Source organism: Antechinus flavipes, chromosome 6, assembly GCF_016432865.1.
Source record: "Antechinus flavipes isolate AdamAnt ecotype Samford, QLD, Australia chromosome 6, AdamAnt_v2, whole genome shotgun sequence".
Taxonomy (NCBI): Eukaryota; Metazoa; Chordata; class Mammalia; order Dasyuromorphia; family Dasyuridae; genus Antechinus; species Antechinus flavipes.
Window position 1 is genome coordinate 163,255,521 of NC_067403.1, and position 19,989 is coordinate 163,275,509.

Below are 19,989 nucleotides of genomic sequence, written 5' to 3' on the forward strand. Positions count from 1 at the left end.
GCACTATTCTAAACCATCAGGTGTCATCATTCAAGCATGAGTGACTAAAGAGAAACAGGAGCTGAAAGGGCAAGAAATGCAAAATTGTCTTAAAACCAAAAAAACACTTTGGAGACAAGTAGAGAGAAAGATTTGGCCATTTGCCTCATACATGCACCTGTGCTAGTCTATAAAGATCAAAACAAACTCTTTGTCTTATATACAAGCAAATGACAGGTTAGAAAGCTTGGGGACAGTTTTGTACTAAGAGAATGATGGTTGCCAAAAACCTGCTGAATGTGCCTGAAAGGTGGCTATATCACTTCGATATATATACTGAAATTCTTTGTTTTGAAATGAGTAGTCAGTGACAAATTAAAAAACAAAGTATACGGGGTGAACTTGCAAATATGGGCCAACAACAATCCACTGACATAGCCTGAACAATATCTAGGCTTGCAACAACCAGTTAGCAACACCATCTTACTATGAATTCTAGCATACTGGGTTAGTTCTAAAAAGGTCACAATGATACCAAAGCTAAGGTGGTAATTAAGAAGAAATAAAAGCCTCATAGAACACTCAAAGAGGTGTCATATAAGCAGACATTAGGTACAGCTGAGAGGCTAGGACTTCTGCTAAACTGCATGTCTGCAGCATATGCGAATCATACTTCCCTGAACCAAATTCATCTGTCTCAATGAACCAATCTCAGTTTTCTGAAGATGAATGGACAGAGAAAAAGTAAAGGAGTACAAGAACTGATACTAGCCAAAAAATGAAAGAGAGATACAAAAAGATACCAGACTCTTGAAGACACTTTTATGTTGAAAGGTAAAATGAATAGGATATTGTAACATTAATATCACACATGGTACCAAAAGCAACGGGTACTCTCCACTGCAAACTGCTTAGTTCCATGAAAGCTTTACAGACTGGTCTTTTGATTCATTCACAGTTCCTTGATCACACTTTGATTCCCTACCTCATTATGCAATAACTTACCAGAAGGATCTCAGATTAAACCTTTGGAACAGTCCCACCAAAGTTGACACAGGTCTTAGATTCATCTCCCAGAATATATCCAGTCTTGCTGCCCATTGTCCCATCATCAGTTTTTTGCACACCATATTTTCAAAGAAGCCTTAAGCCCTGCTGCAACCCTTGTCTAAAGTCCCACTTGATGGTGCCAGTTTTAATGAAGTGAAGAAACTTAGTAGAACATCTTTTGACTTTGGAATTTTATTTTTTGCTTTCTTCATCATTGATATGTTCAACATGGAAGCTGGATATGCTAGAACCTTACTGTTGTATTAACTAAGAGTCTTTTTTTGTGGGAAGCAATTGGGGCTAAGTGATTTGCATACAGCTAGTGTGTGATCATACAGCATAGTTAGTGTTAAGTGTTCTGAGGCTGGACATGAGCTTCTGACTTCAGGGCCAATACTCAATTCACTATACCTTCTAATTGCCCTCTGAGAGTCTTTTAAAAAGTGTCATTCACAGAGACCTAACTGAGTTTCAATGGATAAATGATGGACAGAAGCAGCTACACCCAAAGAAAGAACACTGGGAAACGAATATGAACTATTTGCATTTTTGATTTTCTTCCCGGGTTATTTTTACCTTCTGAATCCAATTCTCCCTGTACAACAAGAGAACTGTTCGGTTCTGCAAATATGTATTGTATCTAGGATATACTGCAACATATCTAACATATATAGGACTGTTTGCCATCTACGGGAGGGGGTGGAGGGAAGGAGGGGAACAATCGAAACAGAAGCGAGTGCAAGGGATAATGTTGTAAAAAATTACCCTGGCATGGATTCTGTCAATATAAAGTTATTATTAAATAAAATAAAATTTAAAAAAAAAGTGTCATTCAGCAATTTAAACTAGAGTAGAGGTAAGAACCATAGAGAAGCATTTTTTAAAAAGACACTTCACATTTAAAATCAGACACTTAATATAGTTTTAAGTGAACTATAAAAAATATTTATATTTAATTTTTTCTCCAATTCCAGTTCTTGTATGATTTAGTGATTTTCAAGGCATGGTGAACCCACAGTCACTTTGAGAACTCCCAATGGCTTTTGCAGCAATAAACAATTGTCTTTGACCATTGCTTGTTATCTTAAGAATCAACAAAATATCTTTCCTATTGATGAGAAGGAGATCCTTTTAAAATCTAACAGCCGCTTGGAATATTTAAAAAAAAAACAAAAAGGTTATTAGAAAAAATATATTCCCTCAATATTGACATGTAGGAGACTGAGGTAGGAAATGGGAATTACAATAATTTGCATGAAACTGGAACAAATGGAAGTTTTCTGAAAACAGACAAAGTAACTGCAATCTTTCTACTTGGCTTAGCCTGACAACCTCAAAACAATATTAGTACGATCCAAACTAATATGCTATCTAAAGGTCTTTAGAAAGTCAATCCACATTTTCTACTCAATGGAGATATGAAAAAAACACCTCATGCTTAAGAGATATATATCTTATCTGGTACTTCAAAGTTCTAGTTTCTGAGAGTTATGTTTAATAATAGCAAAATAAGCATAAGAAGATTGAGTCTTTAAGATATGAGGAAGGTGAAATGTGATTTAGTCCTCCAACTTAGCTGATATAATCTTAGGATTTACTAAAAATGATAAAAGTTTTAATGTAGTGACAAGATATTAAGGCTAACAAATTTTGGTCACCCCTCTATAAATCTAGACATGTTTTTATAGAATTAAGGGGAACCCTGTTAGTAGTCTTTTCAGGGCTTTTAATAGCTAAGATCCAGAAAGAGTGCCAGGGTATCCAGAAGAGGAATCACTTTGAAAAAGAGAACTTTTCAGGGTTCTTAGAGGAAATTTTTCTCTGATTGGCTTGATTGGCCATCATATTTACTTGCCTAAAAGGATTTACTTCATCTAAAACTTTGGGAGTTCAAGACTCATTTGAGGGAACAACGACATAAATATCAAGTGAGAGAAAGGAAAAATTTTCATGGACAAGGAAAATCTGAGCACCAGGACCACTGATAATATACAATACAGGTATCTATAAAACAGAATAGAACCTTTGAACCCAACTGTAAAACCTATGCAAATGAGACACTGTACCCGCTCTTTCTAGGACTCTACAGAAAGTTAAAAAAAAAAATTTTTCAGGAAACAGGAATTTAGAATTACCCTTACTATATATGCATTCTACACATGTGTCATGACTACTTACTCTTAAGTTTGAGCCCATTTTTCCTACATATGTAGTATATATTCCAAAAAGAAAGTATCTCAGGTGTATGGGAGGAATATTTTGTAGCTATTGTTTGTTACCAGATCAATACAGTACATTTCAATGCTGCACACTAATTGTGGCTATTAGCTGACTCTTAATGAGAAGCACAATGGTAGAGGGTCCTATACTAGTAATACCCCCCAGAAACTACCAACACCACCACTCAATCTGCGAACTCGCAAGTGATAAATGGAGAGTAGTTGTAAGGAGCTGTTACAAAAATAGAAACACAGAGTCAACATATAAATCTTAGGAAACCAGTTGACTGATATCAAACTCTTCAAAATAATGGTTCAAAGAACAGAATTGGCTTGGGGGGTAAGCATATTTAATGGTTTACAAGAGAGTATGTTTACAAGAGAATTTACAAGAATAACATTCCAAGTGGCTGTTAGATTTTAACAGGGTCTCCTTCTCATCAATAGGAAAGATATTTTGTTGATTCTTAAGATAACAAGCAATGGTCAAAGACAATCATTTATTGCTGCAAAAGCCATTGGGAGTTCTAAAAGTGACTGTGAGTTCACCATACCTTGAAAATCACTAAATCATACAAGAATTGGAATTGGAAAAAAAAATTAGCAGTGTTGCACAACATCACCATACAAAGTAGTCAGAAATTGACTGGGGGCTTGAAAGACTCTTAACCACCAAAAAGATCCAGTAAAAAAACACTGATGTTTCATACAGTATTTTAAATATAAGGTGAAGATCTTACCTTCTCAAAGTCACACTGAGGGTTTTTGCAAACAACAGGCTTGCAGACAACAATGTCACCATGGCAACGACAATCCTGGCATGAATCAGGCTTCCAAACAGTGTCATCCTGCAAAGAAACATAAGTTCAGAATTTAAAACCAATCATTCAGAGTACAGGTACAGCAGGAGTTACAGGAGGGGCTGACTAAATTAAAAAGCAAAAAAAATAACAATAAATCATAAGCACTTGTGATATTTTGTTCAGCAGTGATTAACTTCCTACCAAATCAATAAAATCAGTAATCCATCTCAGGAAAGTTAGGTCTTAAAGAAAAAAATCAGCAAAACTAATCAATATATCAATAAAGGTGAAGATATGGAGAAAATACAATACTGTGCACTTTCCACTTCTACAAAAGGAGTGGGGTAAGAGGTATATGACTTTTAAGTGAGAAAGAAATAGTGATTCTAAGAAACAAAATTATTCATATTCCCTTCAAATATCACAGAATTGGAATATGATCAATGACTTGTACAGGGACCAATTTTTTGCATTATGAAATCATCAGTGTCCTTGAGTCACTAAAAAACTCAAATGAAGGGAACATGTTGTCTTGAAAATTAGCTTTATGTGTTCGACACCCTTTCTATTTTCTTCTCTCACTTTATGGCACATATTCTTGCATCAGGAGTTCTTTTTTGATATCCATGAACTCATTTATCTTTTTATATTTTTATAACTTTCAGTGTAATTGGTTTTCTCTATAACTCTATGCCTTCAAAAATATTATACTTAGCTGGATCTGACATCAATAGCTTGCAACTTCTATTACCAGTGAGAATAAAGCTGGTGCATTACTTGAACTTAGGAGTTCTAATCTAAATTATAGTTCAAGCTGATTAGGCATCCACAGTAAGCCTGATCACCAATAGATTAAGTCCCCAAGAGCAGGGGACCACCATGCTGCCTAAATAGAAATAATCTTATCCACATCAGAAACTGAGTAGGTCGAAGCTTCCACACATTGACCAACATTGAGATGGGTCCCATATGTACCTGTTTTACTTTCATCCTGGGTAAGATATGATACATTTCCAAAAACATCTGAGAAGGATTACAAAAATTTTGGTCAGATTGTCAAAGGGGTCAGGTCTATGGAACATAAATGTTTATGAACCTTCGACCCATATTGTTTTGATTTATCAGCTTCTGTCTGCTTTTGTCGTGTCTTTACAAATAAAAATTTGGGACTTAGAATCCATAAACCCTCAATTCCAATCCTGCCACAGACAATTATTAGCTGAGTACCTTGGGAAGTCAATTGCTCTGTGCCTCAGTTTCCTCAAGTGTAAAAATAGGTTATTAATAGTACCTATTTCCCAGAATTATTGTAAGGATAAAAATGAGATATTTTTTACAAACTGACTGATACTTTATATCATTATAGAATATTATAGAAATGCTAGTTATTTTGTATAAATATGTATATAAATATCATACTTAACATATCCTTTAACATATTTAACATGTTTGGGAGTATCTGCCATAGAGGAGGAGATGGAGGGAAGGAGGGGAAAAGTTGAAACAGAGGTTTTTGCAAGGGTCAATGTTCAAAAATTACCCATGCATATGTTTTGTATATAAAAAGCTATAATTAAAAAAAAGAAATGCTAGTTATTTTTGTTGTTATATCACTATGACCAAAAAAGGTAAAAACAAAACAAAACAACGAAAGCTTAATCTTTAAACATTGTCCTAAGTCTATCTTGAAACAGAATATTTTCTGTTAACTTAACTACAACCCACCCCTGGTCTCCTGAGAAAAACTCAATCAAAGATGAAAGCACCAGATGAAGTAAATATGATCAGTAGGGGGAGTATATGAGCAAGCCCCAAGTCCTCTAGTGTCTAACAGACAAAAGGCATCTTAGCACATGGACGGATCATTCCTCCTCTGCTCAGGCCAGGTTTTCAATATCAATTCAGCATCCAAAAGCAAAAGTAGCAATTTCTTTTCCCACAGTCTACAGCTTGGGGAGTCTTTTTTCCTCCACACAAATCAATAAAAAGAAATATGTAGAGTTCAAATAATTTTTAATATGTAACTAATAAATTATAAATTACATAGACAATCTCTTTATAATTAGTTCTCACTCCCCCCCTTTTACCATTGCCCTTTCCAAGTTTTCCCTTCTTTTTCTCAAACAGAAAATCTTCCCAAAAAATTAGCAACATAGCAGCACATGAAGCCGGTAAAGTCAGATAGTACTGAAGTCCTAACATGAGGGTAAGGAAGGAACAGGTTACTACTACGTCATTCTACCCAACACATATGATATCACTAGACCCTAAAAATTGGATATATATAAAGAATCTGTTCGTTTTAAGGTAAAAAAATGTTTAAATAAAGATTTGTTAGTGTAGCATGCTAGGTATACAAAATAAGAAACATTAACAAAGTAGAATTGTGTTCAATAAATCTAAAGACCCTAGTTAGTGGGTTAAGGACTCCCTTTAAACACAGTTAGGAAAAATAGAAAGAAATATGGTAGAATTATGTTCACACCAGCAATTTATACCACAAACCAAAATAAACTCCAAATGGATACATGACTTAGATATAAAACATTACATTACAATATTAAAGAAGTAAAGAAGAAAATACCTTTAAGAGATACAAATATGAGGTAAGGAAAATCAAAGAGAAAAAGAGACCAATTTTTATTACCAAAAAATACTTACATAACCCAAAGCAGCTAAAACAAGAGAAAACAGGTAACTAGAAAAAATCTTTGCAGTGGGTTTCAAAAAAAGTCTACATGCAAGGTGTATGAATAAAAGCCATCTCCCAATTGATAAATGGTTGAAAGATATAAGGCAGCTTTCTAAGGAAATCTAAATTATCAATAGCTATATGAGAGAAAAAATGCTTCAAATCACTAATAATGTGAGAAATGCAAATTGAAGCAACATTGTAGTTTTACTTCATGTTTATTACATTGTCAAAGTTGACCAAAAAAAGAAAATTACAAATATTGAAGGGTTATGGGAAGACAGACCTATTGATGCACAGTGAGTGCAGTTAAGAATTAATTGGTCTACTGTACACCTGTCAGATTGACTAAGAGGACAGGAAAAAATAATAATGAATGTTGGAAGGGATGCAGGGAAACTGAGACACTGATGCATTATTAGTGGAATTGTGAATGAATCCAACCATTCTGGAGAGCAATCTGGAACTATACTTAAAAAGTTATCAAATAGCATACCCTTTGATCCATCAGTGTTACTACTGGGCTTATATCCCAAAGAGATACTAAAGAAGGGAAAGGGACTAGTGGCTAGAAACTGGAAAATGAATGGATGCCCATCAATTGAAGAATAGTTGGGTAGAGTGTGGTATATGAATGTTATGGAATATTATTGTTCTGTAAGAAATGACCAGCAGGATGAATACAGAGAGGCTTGGAGAGACTTACATGAACTGATGCTAAGTGAAATGAGCAGAACCAGGAGATCATTATATACTTCAACAACGATACTGTATGAGGATGTATTCTGATGGATATGGCTATCTTCGACAAAGAGAAGACCTAATTCAGTTCCAACTGATCTATGATGGACAGAATCAGCTACACCCAGAGAAGGAACACTGGGAAATGAGTATAAACTATATGCATTTTTGCTTTTCTTCCCGGGTTATTTTTACCTTCTGAATCCAATTCTTTCTGTGCAACAACGGTTCTGAACACATACATTGTATCTAGGATATACTAAAACATATTTAATATGTATGAGATTGCCTGCCATCTAGGGGAGGGCGTGGAGGGAGGGAAGGGAAAAGTTGGAACAGAAGTGAGTGCAAGGAATAATGTTGTAAAAAATTACCCATGCATATGTTCTGTCAATAAAAAGTTATAATAATATTTTTTAAAAAGAATTAATTGGTCTAGTCATTCTAGCAAGCAATCCCCAAAAGTAACTCAACTGTGTGTACGATCTGACCCAATTATACCAGTAACCTAGTGACACTCCAAAGAAATCAAAGAAAGAGAAAAAGGACCCATGTATGCAAAAATATTTATAGCAGCTCTTTTTGTACTGTTAAAGAACTAAGGACTTATCCATGAATTGGAGTATATGAACAGATTAAGGTATATGAAAGTAATACAATACTAATAGCATAAGAAATGATGAAAAAGATGGTTTCAAAGAACCCTAGGGAAAGTTCATTTTGAAAGTTTTAAGAACTCTGATCAGTTCAGTGATCAATCATGATTCCAGAGGTCTGGTGAAGAAGAATGCTAACCATCTCCTAAAACAGATGATAGACTAAATAAACAGAATGGGACATATAACCAACATGGAGATTTGTTCCATTTGACTATTTGTATTTGTTGAAAGAGTTTCATTTTTCTTTTTTTCTCCCCAATGTGGAAGAAGGGAAAGTGGGGAGGAGAAAAAAAATAAATTCTTAGTAACTTTTAAAAATAAGATATAATTTTGGAGAAAAGAAAAATGCTCCAAATTGTTAATTATTAGAGAAATACAAATTAAAACAATTCTGAAGTGGCATCTCATCCCTATCAGATTTTCAAAGACAACAAACAAGAAAAAGAACAATTGCTAGAAGGATTTGGGGAAAATTGGCACAAAATTATAACTGTTGGTGAAGCTGTCAATTGATCCAGTCTAGAGAATAATTTGCTACTCTTTCTCCAAAATTTAAATTCTATATAGCCTTTATTCTAGTAATACCATTACCAAATAATATATTATAGTGGGATCAAAGAAAAAGATCTTAGAAACAGATATTGGAAAGAAATCAAAGAAAAATCTTAGAAATAAGGTCAAAAATGAAAAAAATTACATAAGCACAAAAATAATTAAAAATTCTTTTTGTAGTATAAAAAAATCTGTGAACTAAGGGGGTACACATAAGTGAGAAATAACTGAACAAATCATGGCATGTTAATGTAATGGAATATTATTGTACCATAATGACAAAAAGGATGGCTTCTGAGAAGCCAGGCAAGACTTTGTGAACTGATACAGAATTAGGTGGGCAGAACCAGGATAATAATGTATATATATAAAAATAACAATGTGGCAAAGTATTGAGCACTTATCAATGCAAAATCCAGCTATAATTCCACAGGATAGGGCATGATACCTACTTCTTGACAGAAAGGTGATGGACTTGTATTGCACAATAAGACATAAAATTTTCAAATGTAGACAAGATAGAAATTTGTTTTGACTATATACATAATATAGATTTATGATTTCATCCTCTCTGACACATATTTGGCATTTGTTAAATTCAGAATTTTTAAAAGAGAGAAAAGATATAAAAAAGAAAAAAGAAGGAGATATGGCAATGCAGAGAATTTATGTTACTATAATATTAGATTTTATACATACTTTTTAAAACAGAAGTTCACACTATATAAAATCTTTTTTTTGTTCTTCATATCATTAAATACTCATGTTGTTTATTATTTTTAAAAAAAAATTAAGGAAACTAAGACCAATTTAGCATAATATCAAATTAACACATGCATTGAAAAAGCATTATTTTTTCTTCTCAGATCTCACAAATATAGAATAATTCACCTATAAAATGTTCTGGTTAACCTAGACTATTTACTGGGAGCAGTGAGTTTAGGGAAAGAGAAATGATGCTTTTGAATGATACACACTGTGTATCTAATCTCTTCAGAGTGTAAAGGGATATCCAAGAAAGTTGTCCCAATCTGCTATAACAGGACAACTTCTCATGGAACTAAGCATATGTTCTTTATATCTAAAGGAAGAGATGTGTTCTCATTACATGTTTAAGGTCTTGTCCTTTGAAATAATGAAGGAAAGGTATCCATGGTCCCTATCACTGCCTATTGTGTTCAAAATAATTAGCAACTAGGAGAAACTTTTGTTCTCAATCTCTTCCTCTTTTCAGTGTCTTATGTAGGTTTTTACCATCTCTATCTAGGACTACCAGTGCAGAGAGGGGATCTCTTCCACAAACATACACACCTGCTTAAAAGCAACATACATATGATAGCTGAAGAATGTGATTGCCCATGTGAGCTTCTAGCATAACCTCAAGTCCCAGCTGCCTCTCCTTTGTGTGACTTCTCAGCAAAAACAACCAAGTATCAGTCCTAAGATGAATGTTGACAATCCTGGCAGCTACTCCATTAGCTCAAGATGTCCAAGTCAATGAGAGATGTTAGCAAAATGTGGTTAGTACAGCTTTTGGGGGATAGGGGTGTGTTCAGAGAAGACTAGTATTTCTAGGTGAGAGCTGCTGAACCTTCTACAGGGCTGTTTTCCACTTTTGGTACCTGTCTGATCCACCTAACTCTCACCTTTGACTCCAAATAGCTGTAGTATACATAGCTGCACACCAAGTTAAACTATTTCAGCAGATGGGCTAAACCAAGACTAAGAGGTCTCGGTTGCAATGATGAGTTGGGGAAGGGTGTCTACCCCCAGCATATGAAGACTTTCCCTGGTGGAATGGGTAGATAAAAATAATTTGTTCTAACAGCCACAAAAACATGTGGAACAGGTGCTGTGGCGCAATTAGAGCTTGGTAAGCAAAGTCATCCACTGCATCTCAAATCATCACCAGTTGTCTTGACTCTGGGTCAAAACAGTAGCAAACTTCCAAGATTGGTTTGATGGAAATGATGAGGAAATTCAGAAGCTGATAAATGAAAAATAAGAACTCTACAGAGTACCAGCAGGGCAGTTCATCCATCTCTAAGAAGAAAGCATTCAATTCTATCAAAAATAAAGTACAATCAAAACTGAGAGAGATGCAGGATTCTTGGTTCAGTAAGAAAGTAGATGAAATTCAATTTTATGCTGAGATTAACAATTCAAAGCATTTTTATGATGCACTGAAAGCTATTTATGAGCTTTGGTGTCATCAACTACTCAGAGCTGATGGTGTCACACTAATTAGTGATAAAGACATGATTCTAGAGAGATGGCTGAACACTTCCAAAGTGTTCTCAACACACAACTGTTCTCATCAATCAATTGTGAAGCTATTGACTATTTATCTCAAGTTGAAATCAATTACTCTCCAACTGAAGTTTCAACTAAAGGAGATATTGAATGCCATTAGAATACTTTCATGTGGCAAAGCACCAGGTACTGATTCTATTCCAGCTAATATTTACAAGGTGGGGTGGGTCTTTTGCTCATACAAAAGCTGAGTGGAATTTTCTAGATTATATGGCAAGAAGAGGTTATGCTCCAGAAGTTCAAGGATGGGTGCACCATCGATCTCTAAAATGATAAAGGGAATAGATTGTCCTGTAACAATCACAGGAGTGTTTCTCTCTTAGTTGTTGCTGGAAAGATTTTTACCAGAGTCTTCCTTAATAGTCCTCCTACATCTGGAAGAAGGTCATCTACCCGAGAACCAATGTCCCTTCAGAAAGGGTCAAGGAACAGTGGATATGGTATTTGCTGCCTGACAAGTCCAGGAGAAATTCCAGGAAACAGATCCAAGACGTTTGACATTGTCAGTTGTAAGGACTTATGGAAAATTATGTCAAAATCTGATTGCCCAGAGAAGTTCATCATTGTAGTCCATCAAATTCACAATGGCATACTTGTTAAGATTCTGGACAATTGTCTTAGGAAGATTCTGAAGATCACCTGACATGATAAGATACCAACACTGATGTCCCTTCTCAAATTAAACTGCCAAGTATTCCAACTCTACTGCAGAGAGCACAACTCTACCGGACTAGCCACATTGTTCAAATACCAAATGTATGCTTGTTAAAAAGACTATTTTACAGAGAATTCATAGGGCAAGCCCTCACAAAGTAGTCAGAAAAAGTGACACAAGGACACTCTCAACATGTCTCTTAAGTTCTCTTAAGAATTTAAGAACTGATTGTGTGACATGGGAGAACTGGTACAAGACTACCCAGCATGGCACGCCCTTGTAAGAGTAAGAGCTGTGTTCTATGAGCCAAGCAGAATTGAATTAGAGCATAAGAAATGAGAAATGTGAAAAGTTAGAGAACCCACCTTAACTATTCATAGAGACCATTTGTTTCCAGTCTGTGGCAGAGAATTCTGAGCTCTTATTGGTCTGATCAGCCATAATTGGACACACTAACTTAATTCTAACACAGTGATGTCATTTTGATCTTCTTGGAGAACAAAAGTCAGAAACCAACCAATTACAGCTCTGCAGAGTTCTACAAATTGACATATAAGCCCTGTCTATCTGATTGGCCAAAACATACAGACCCTGATTGAGTGAGCTGTTCAAATAGACTGTACAAATCTGAGGTGAAAGTAAAATGCTTACTTGACAGAAGCACAAGTCAGCTGGGGATCTTTCCTATATCTAAAGAAAGAGTAGGATTAATGGCTATGTGATGTTTTAAGTATCTGTTAAAGGGGACGTTATTTTTTTTGTGTGTTGTCAGTATTCCTTTTGTGATAGAAAAAAAGTTATTCTATATCTGATATCTGCTACTTTATACATTAAATAACTTTTCTAGAACAGATTTTGTTCATCTTTTTAGAAGAAATCTTAGCCATGAACCATACTTAAGCTTTGTTTAAGAGATTTTCCCAATAGTTCTTTCTACTCTGGGTTATAAATGTAATAAATCAGAGAGTATGTGAAGAGCCTGATCCACTCATTTGGAAGGGGGGGGTCAACTCTACACAGGAAATATATTTGGGAGATCCCAATCCAAGTGAGCCCAGAATTAGAGTCTCCAGAGAATAATAGGTTCATTCTCTGCATCCTGACTGGTAACAGTTATTTGAATAATATTTCATATATTCCATTCTTGTTCTCATTTTACTGATGTAATCTCAAATACCTATGCTCATTTCAAAGGGTATCTATTTATTTGTTGTACCTTTTTGATTAAATTGCAAATTCTCAATAATTTCTATTGTAAATACAATTGTATTGTATTGTATTGTAAATACAATACTATTTCATTGTTCAAATAAATTTTACTTGAAAAAAATATTTCTCCCACTGGTTATTGACTGCCAAAAACATACTTCAATTTACTGTCATCATACAACCTAATGATCTGATGTTAATTTTAAAGAAAATAAACTGCTTTTTTGCTGAGTGAACAACCAAATATTTTCTAAGACAGTATGGATACTTTACAAATCTTTTTTCTAATTGCATAACACTGCTTCATAAGAGACACAAAGACTAGATTTCCTCAATAGGCAAAATTTTACAAACAAGCTATATTCTTTTTTTGGTTCCTACATTTTATTTTATTTTTATAATCTTTTTATTTTTCAAAATACATGCAAAGATAGTTTTCAACATTCATCCTTACAAAACTTTTTGTTCCAAATTTTTTTCTCTCTCCTCCACCTTGCCCCACTCCTAAAAAGCAAGCAATCCAATATATTAAACATATGCAATTCTTCTAAACATATTTCCACATTTATCATGCTGCACAAGAAAAAGCAGATCAAAAGCAGGGAGGAATGAGAAAGGAAAAAATATGCAAGCAAACAACAAAAAAGGATGAAAATATCTTTTGTGATCCACATTAATCCTCATAATTCTCTTTCTAGATGGAGGCAGCTCTCTCCAGCACTAATCTATAGAATTGGCCTGAATCACCTCATTGTTGAAAAGAGCCACATCCATCAGAATTAATTGTCGTATAATCTTGGGGTTGCTGTGTGCTTTCTGAAATCTTCCTACTAATTATTTCTTATAGAACCATAATATTCCACATCATTCATATACAATAACTTATTCAGCCATTCCCCAACTGATGGGCATCCATTCAGTTTCCAGTTTCTTGCTACTATAAAAAGAGCTGCTGCAAACATTTTTGCACATGTGGGAGGTTTACCTCCTTTATGATTTCTTTGGGATACAGACCCAATGGAGACACTGCTGGATCAAAGGGTATGCACAGTTATATAGCCTTTTGGTTATAGTTCCAAATTGCTCTCCACAATGGCAGATCATTTCACAACTCCACCAACAATATATTAGTGTCCTAGTTTTCCCCACATCCCCACCAACATTTATCATTATCTTTTCCTGTCATCTTATCCAATCTGAGAGATATGAAGTAGAACCATAGAGTTGCCTTAATTTGCATTTCTCTAATCAATAGTGATTTAGAGCATTTTTTCATATGACTAGATATGGCTTTAATTTCTTCATCTTAAATTTGTCTGTTTATATCCTTTGACCGTTAATCAATTGGGGAAGGGCTTGTATTCTTTTTTTTCTCTTTTTTTATTGACAGAACATTTGCATGGGTAATTTTTCAATATTGGACACTTCTGTCAAGTGTCCAATATTTCGGAACGGCTTGTATTCTTATAAATTTGAGTTGGTTCTCTATATATTTTATAAATAAAACCTTTATCAGAAACACTGGATGTAAATTTCCCCCTCCCTCCAGTTTTCTACTTTCCTTCTAATCTTGGCTACATTGGTTTTGTCTGTACAAAACTTTATTTTTATATTTTTATTTTGTTTCAACATTATATATAAAATCAAATATTTAATATAATCAAAATTACCCATTTTGTATTTCATAATGTTCTCTAATTCTTCTTTGGCCACAAATTCCTTCAGAAGTTATATTCTGTATGTTATTACTACAGTTCGGTCACTTCATCCTATCTCCAAAATCAAAACATTCTAGTAAAATTTATCTTCCTAAGAAAGCCTTCAAATGAAGTACTAATTAAGGAATTCAACTGAGAAAATCATGATAAATAATGAAAATATGATCTGAATCAAATTTCTCTTTAATAAAAATTAATTAAATCTACTTAAGCATTGCATGTTCATATCAATATATACATATCTGACAACAACAATATCCCCACTACCAACAACAAAAAGTACAAACTAAATTAGGTATAGTATAAAGACTGCTAAACTTGGGAGTTCTAATCCCCTATGACTAGATATATAACAAGGCACTGAATAGAGGGGCACAATGGCTTCATTTTTATCATTTACAAAATAGGGATAACCTTTTTTGTAGCTGTCAAATGACATCACCCATATAAAATGCCTTCATAACGTCTACATATTATATTCATGTCAGTTATTTTGAAACCAACTAAAAACCTTTCAATTTGCCTTCCCAAACTAAGTGTTCAATGTAACACTTAATTAGTACTATGCAGTAAATAATTTATGAATTCTTCCCTCAGGAAGGATTTTTGGGGGAAATAAAGCATCATTTTCAAAGCCGCTGTATTAACTGTCACTACATATTATTTCAACTGAACAGTGTAGTAACTGTACTTTAAATATTGATTAAATGTATAATTTTAGCTCTCGGGGCTTCTCAGACTACAAATGAGAGAGAAAGTTACATTCTTTAAAAACTCCTGGGACTTTATTTCTGTCCATAGTTTTAATAAAAATCACATTCTCTCCAAAAGTAAAAAGAGGAGGTGAGATTTATAGAACTCAATTACTCTCCATGCAAAGAATAAAATTGGGAACCTAATGGTGAGAACTAATATACAAATATAGTCTGTCAATTAGCATTTTAGGTACTTACTGTGCATAATGGATATAAAGTAGTTCAGTGGATAGATCACAAGGCTTACAATCAAAAAGACTCATCTTCTCAAGTTCAACTATAGCCTCAGATACTCACTAGCTTTGTGACCCTAGTCAAGTCACTTTACCCTGTTTGGCTCAGTAAAATGAGCTAGAGAAAAAAATGGCAAATAAATCCAGTATCTTTGACAAGAAAATCTCAAATGGGGTCACAAAGAGTAAGACACTGAAATAAAATAAATCACCAGTGAGAGCTTTAAAAGAGAGAGAGAGGGGTGGTTATTAATCCTGCATAAATTCTCTCCTTTTAAGAATATTAACCATATATTAAATGCCAACTAAAAGAGAGCAAATCATCAATTAGAGATGTGATTAAACTACTTCCTTCTGCCACATAATTGCCTTCATTGAGTAACCTGCCTTTTGACCCACTAAACAGCCTAAGTGATCATCCAGAACGATCAGCTCCCCCAGCTCTCTAATATGATGAACCTGGGGCAGCAAGATTATCATCTTTGGAAAGAGAGCCAGCAGGAGTTACAGATCAGACAGCTGCTGTATATAATTCAAAGCTACTTTGCTTTGTTGAATGACAGGGGGCTGAAAAAAATGGGCTGAATTCATCAGCATCACGGGCTAAATGCGAGTGTATGCATGTATGAACAGGTGCACTGGGGCACGTACATCATAGACAGTAAGATGGTAAGGAGAAGGTCAGAATAGAATCTCCGACCTAATAATACTCTGTAAATTCAGAGTGCATTCAGACTGATATCTTCCAACAACCCATAAAATGAGGTGGCTTAGGTCTTTTATCTATATTTCAACAAATGTGATTGAGTCACAGAAAGAGATTAAGTCACTCAGATAAAATTGTTTATTACTAAAACTGCCTGGTTTGGGGGGGATTCGGGGGTGATTTTTGGCATCTCACATTCAAAGATTTGTTTTGCTCAGTCCTAAAATACAGAGTTAGGAATAATAAGCAGAAGGTAGATTGTGGTTTGAGGAGAGGATGGTATTTCCTAACACTTGGAGGACTTCAAATGTGAAAGGAACAGACTTATGAGGTAGTTTCTGAAAGCCAAAGGTCTTCAAGTATAAGATTATGTGATATAGTAGAGAGAGGACTGAACCTGGAGCCAGGAAGCCTTGAGGTCAAATCTAATTTCATACATTTACTTGTTATAGGGAAAATCATCATACCTTTGGCTGTCCCAGTTTTCTCATCTATAAAATGAGTGAAAAATATCATTACATACTGGGTTGTTGAGAGGACTAAATGAAATCACATTACTAAAAGAGCTTGCAAAAAGTAAAGTGCTATAGCATTATTATAGACTAAGTAACCCTCACACACTCAAGCCTAACTTTGAAGGTCTTTCTTAAAATGGCTCCAATCTACAAATGGAACTTTCTTCTGAATCACTTTCATAGACTCAATCCTGACCATCCAGCCAAAACTGGCTATCCCAGTAATCCCCAAAGTTTTTATCCCATCTCTCACTTTCACACATTTATGCCCTCCCTGTAATGTTCTCCCTCCATATTCCAACTGTCAATGCCCAATCCTCCCTCCAATCTAACCCTAACTTTAACTTTGCATTCAATTACTTTGAATATATTTGTATTTCTTTATATTTCTGCTGCATATAGTTTTAATGTTATTATCTCTCCCATTAGAAAATCAGCTTCTTATGAAGAAGAATGAATGAATCTTTCATTCTTTATGCTTGGATTCCCAGGTACTAACACAGTGTTTAGCACATAATAGGCACTTAAACAATACCTAAGGAATGGTTGAGTGTTCAGCTTAAACTCCATGAAGCTTATCCTAAGGCCAACCACAATTCTACTTACATTGTCTTGGATTACCCAAAGAAAATAGGAATTCCATATTTTACTTTTGTCTTTATGGTCTCAAAGTGCCTTCAAATAGTGCCTTCCACTAAGCAATATATGATTAATAAATGTTTGCTGATTTGAAAACTGGATGTAAAATTTTTTTGCACGTGGTGAGACATTTGTTTCATTGGACTATGCACATTTGTAAAAGGAATTTTAGAGGGTTTTTTCCATTTTCACTAGGGTGAGAAAGGATTTTTGCTTATTAAAAAAATAAAAGTTTCTTTTGCAAAATACTAAACATTAGGTAACAAACAGTTCCTCTCAAGTGTCAAACAGAAGGCCTCTTTTTATTGACATAGCTACATAGGTATCTTCTCTAAGCAATACATGATTAATAAATGTTTGCTGATTTGAAGACTAGATTTAAGAGGTTTTTTTGTATGTGGTCAGAAATTTATTTTACTAGACTATGAACGTCTGTAATAGATATTTTAGGATTTTATTTATTTGTTTGTTGAGAAAGGATTTTTGCTTATTAAAAATAAAAATATGTTTTGAAAAATACTAGACATGAGGTAGCAGTTACTCTGAAGGGTCAAACGGAATGCCTCTTTTTTAGTAATACAGCTAACAAAGGTATTTGGAAATCACAAGAGACAGTGATATTATAGGCCAGGACAAAGTATCTGCTTGGCAATTCCCCAATATACTTTGTTTCATGAGTTGCCATAACTCGTGGGATAGACTACTGATTATAAACCTATCAGTCAGCACAGTTTATAATGATGTCTTCTGTGGTAGATATAGACTATTGCCAGAACCATTCCTGGAGTTTTTCTAACATTATAGAAACAACCAGAATTTATATGCTTCAGCTTAAGTCTTCAAGTATATAGAATCCAATGTCCATGAAAGGGCATCTAGGTGGTATAACAGAGTACTGGGCCTGGAATCAAGAAGAATTACTTTCCAAGTTCAAATCCAGCCTCAGACACACAAAACTAGCTTGTGACACTGAGTAACAGACTTAACTTTTTGCCTCAGTTTCCTCATTTGTATAGTGAGCTGGAGAAGAAAATTGCAAGAAAATCCCAAATGACTGACTAAAAATGATGACTCAAAAAACAACCTAGAATCATCACCCAGTCAAGAAAAGGGATGAGAATAGTAAATACTTTCAAAGAAATATAATATGGATTGCAAAATTGTTTGGGTGATCTTTCACTTTTCTATATCTCACTTTCCCAGTAGTTCTAACATAATTTTGCCATCTCAAACCAAGAATTCTCCAAAACAAACAAAAAAAAAGATACTCATAAGTTTTCAGAAATGTAATTAAGGATAATGTGACAGAACTAATAGTCTGCTTCATATTTCTACCTTATGCAATTCAGATATTGGGAAAGTTCCAAATAGAAATTTTTTCAATTATTTCTTTTCCTCTGTCAATTTACAAATGGTATTTTAAAATTATGCTTCTTGACACCTTCTGCTTCCTTTTCTACCACTTTGTCACCATCTCTGCAGAAGTAATAAGAGTCCACACAGGATTCTGTGCTATTTTGAATTTTCCTTTGTTTCATAAGTTATCATGTCAAAAAATCCATCAGCAAATGGCCAGCCTACTGGGGCTGAGCTTCTCTATCTTAAGCTACACTTCTTCCTGGAAAATACTCAAGCTTTTGCTGGGACAAAACTCTAAGAAAGCAGCTTCTATCCATTTTGGACCTCTCCCTTTTTCTCCTAGCCAGCAATAATTACCTCCTAATCAGGTCCTTCAGAGAAAAGCACACACCACAACCTGGGGGAGCACTGTCTCTGGGTCTGATTTATGCTGATTTGTGGAAATCTCATTATGTAGCTGGTCTTAAATCATACTTCATGCTTGCCTTAAGAAAAAGATAGGGAAAAAATGCTAAGGATTGGTCTCAAAGCCTCTCTTCCCCCACCCTGTCTACTTTATGGGGGCCCTTCTTCCCTTTTTGTTATTTTTTTAGCCATTTTTCAATCATGCCCAATTTTGCGAGAACTCACGTGGGAGTTTTCTTAGCAAAATTACTGGAGTACTTTGCTATTTCTTTCTCCAGCTCATTTTAATTAAGTGATTTGCCTAGGGTTATACAGCTAGTAAATGTCTGAGATAAGATTTGAACTCAGGAAGATATATATTCCTGACTTCAATCCTGGAAGTCTTTCTACTACATCTTCTCCTGCCCCCTCTTTCCCTTAAAAGTAGTCAAACCACAAATCATTATCCTAATGCTATTTGAGCCATGACTAGGCTAAAAAAAGTTTTAATCCCCAAAATAACATAGGCTTCCTTAGTCCCTCATCTAAGTCCATGAACTCCACCCATTTGCTTAAGACAAAGAAAAGCTTTCTGGAACCCCATGGCATCAGACCAGCCTACTGGCTACTTCAAAAATCACCATACAGATACTCTTGAAAACCCTTCCTTCTCCTTCACCTCCTATACTTCTAATGGATAAGTCTCTGATTTTGATCATACCACTCCTCCAATGAATAAATCTCAATAAAGAACTGTGATAATTTTTTAAAGCACTGTATTGCTCTGATATCTCTCATATCAGAACAA

At 34.6% G+C, this 19,989-nt stretch overlaps 1 protein-coding gene across 1 annotated transcript in view; it reads right to left on the reverse strand.

The window, feature by feature from the left end:
- The window catches only part of FRAS1 (Fraser extracellular matrix complex subunit 1), a 360,951-nt gene extending 355,910 nt beyond the window's left edge, over positions 1 to 5,041 (reverse strand). Inside the window, exons 1-2 of the mRNA XM_051966720.1 lie at positions 5,027 to 5,041; positions 3,989 to 4,096 (exon numbers count right to left, since the gene is read on the reverse strand). Coding sequence (XP_051822680.1) covers positions 3,989 to 4,096; positions 5,027 to 5,041 — 123 coding nt within the window. The remainder of the gene's footprint in view (positions 1 to 3,988; positions 4,097 to 5,026) is intronic.
- Positions 5,042 to 19,989: the final 14,948 nt, after the last annotated feature.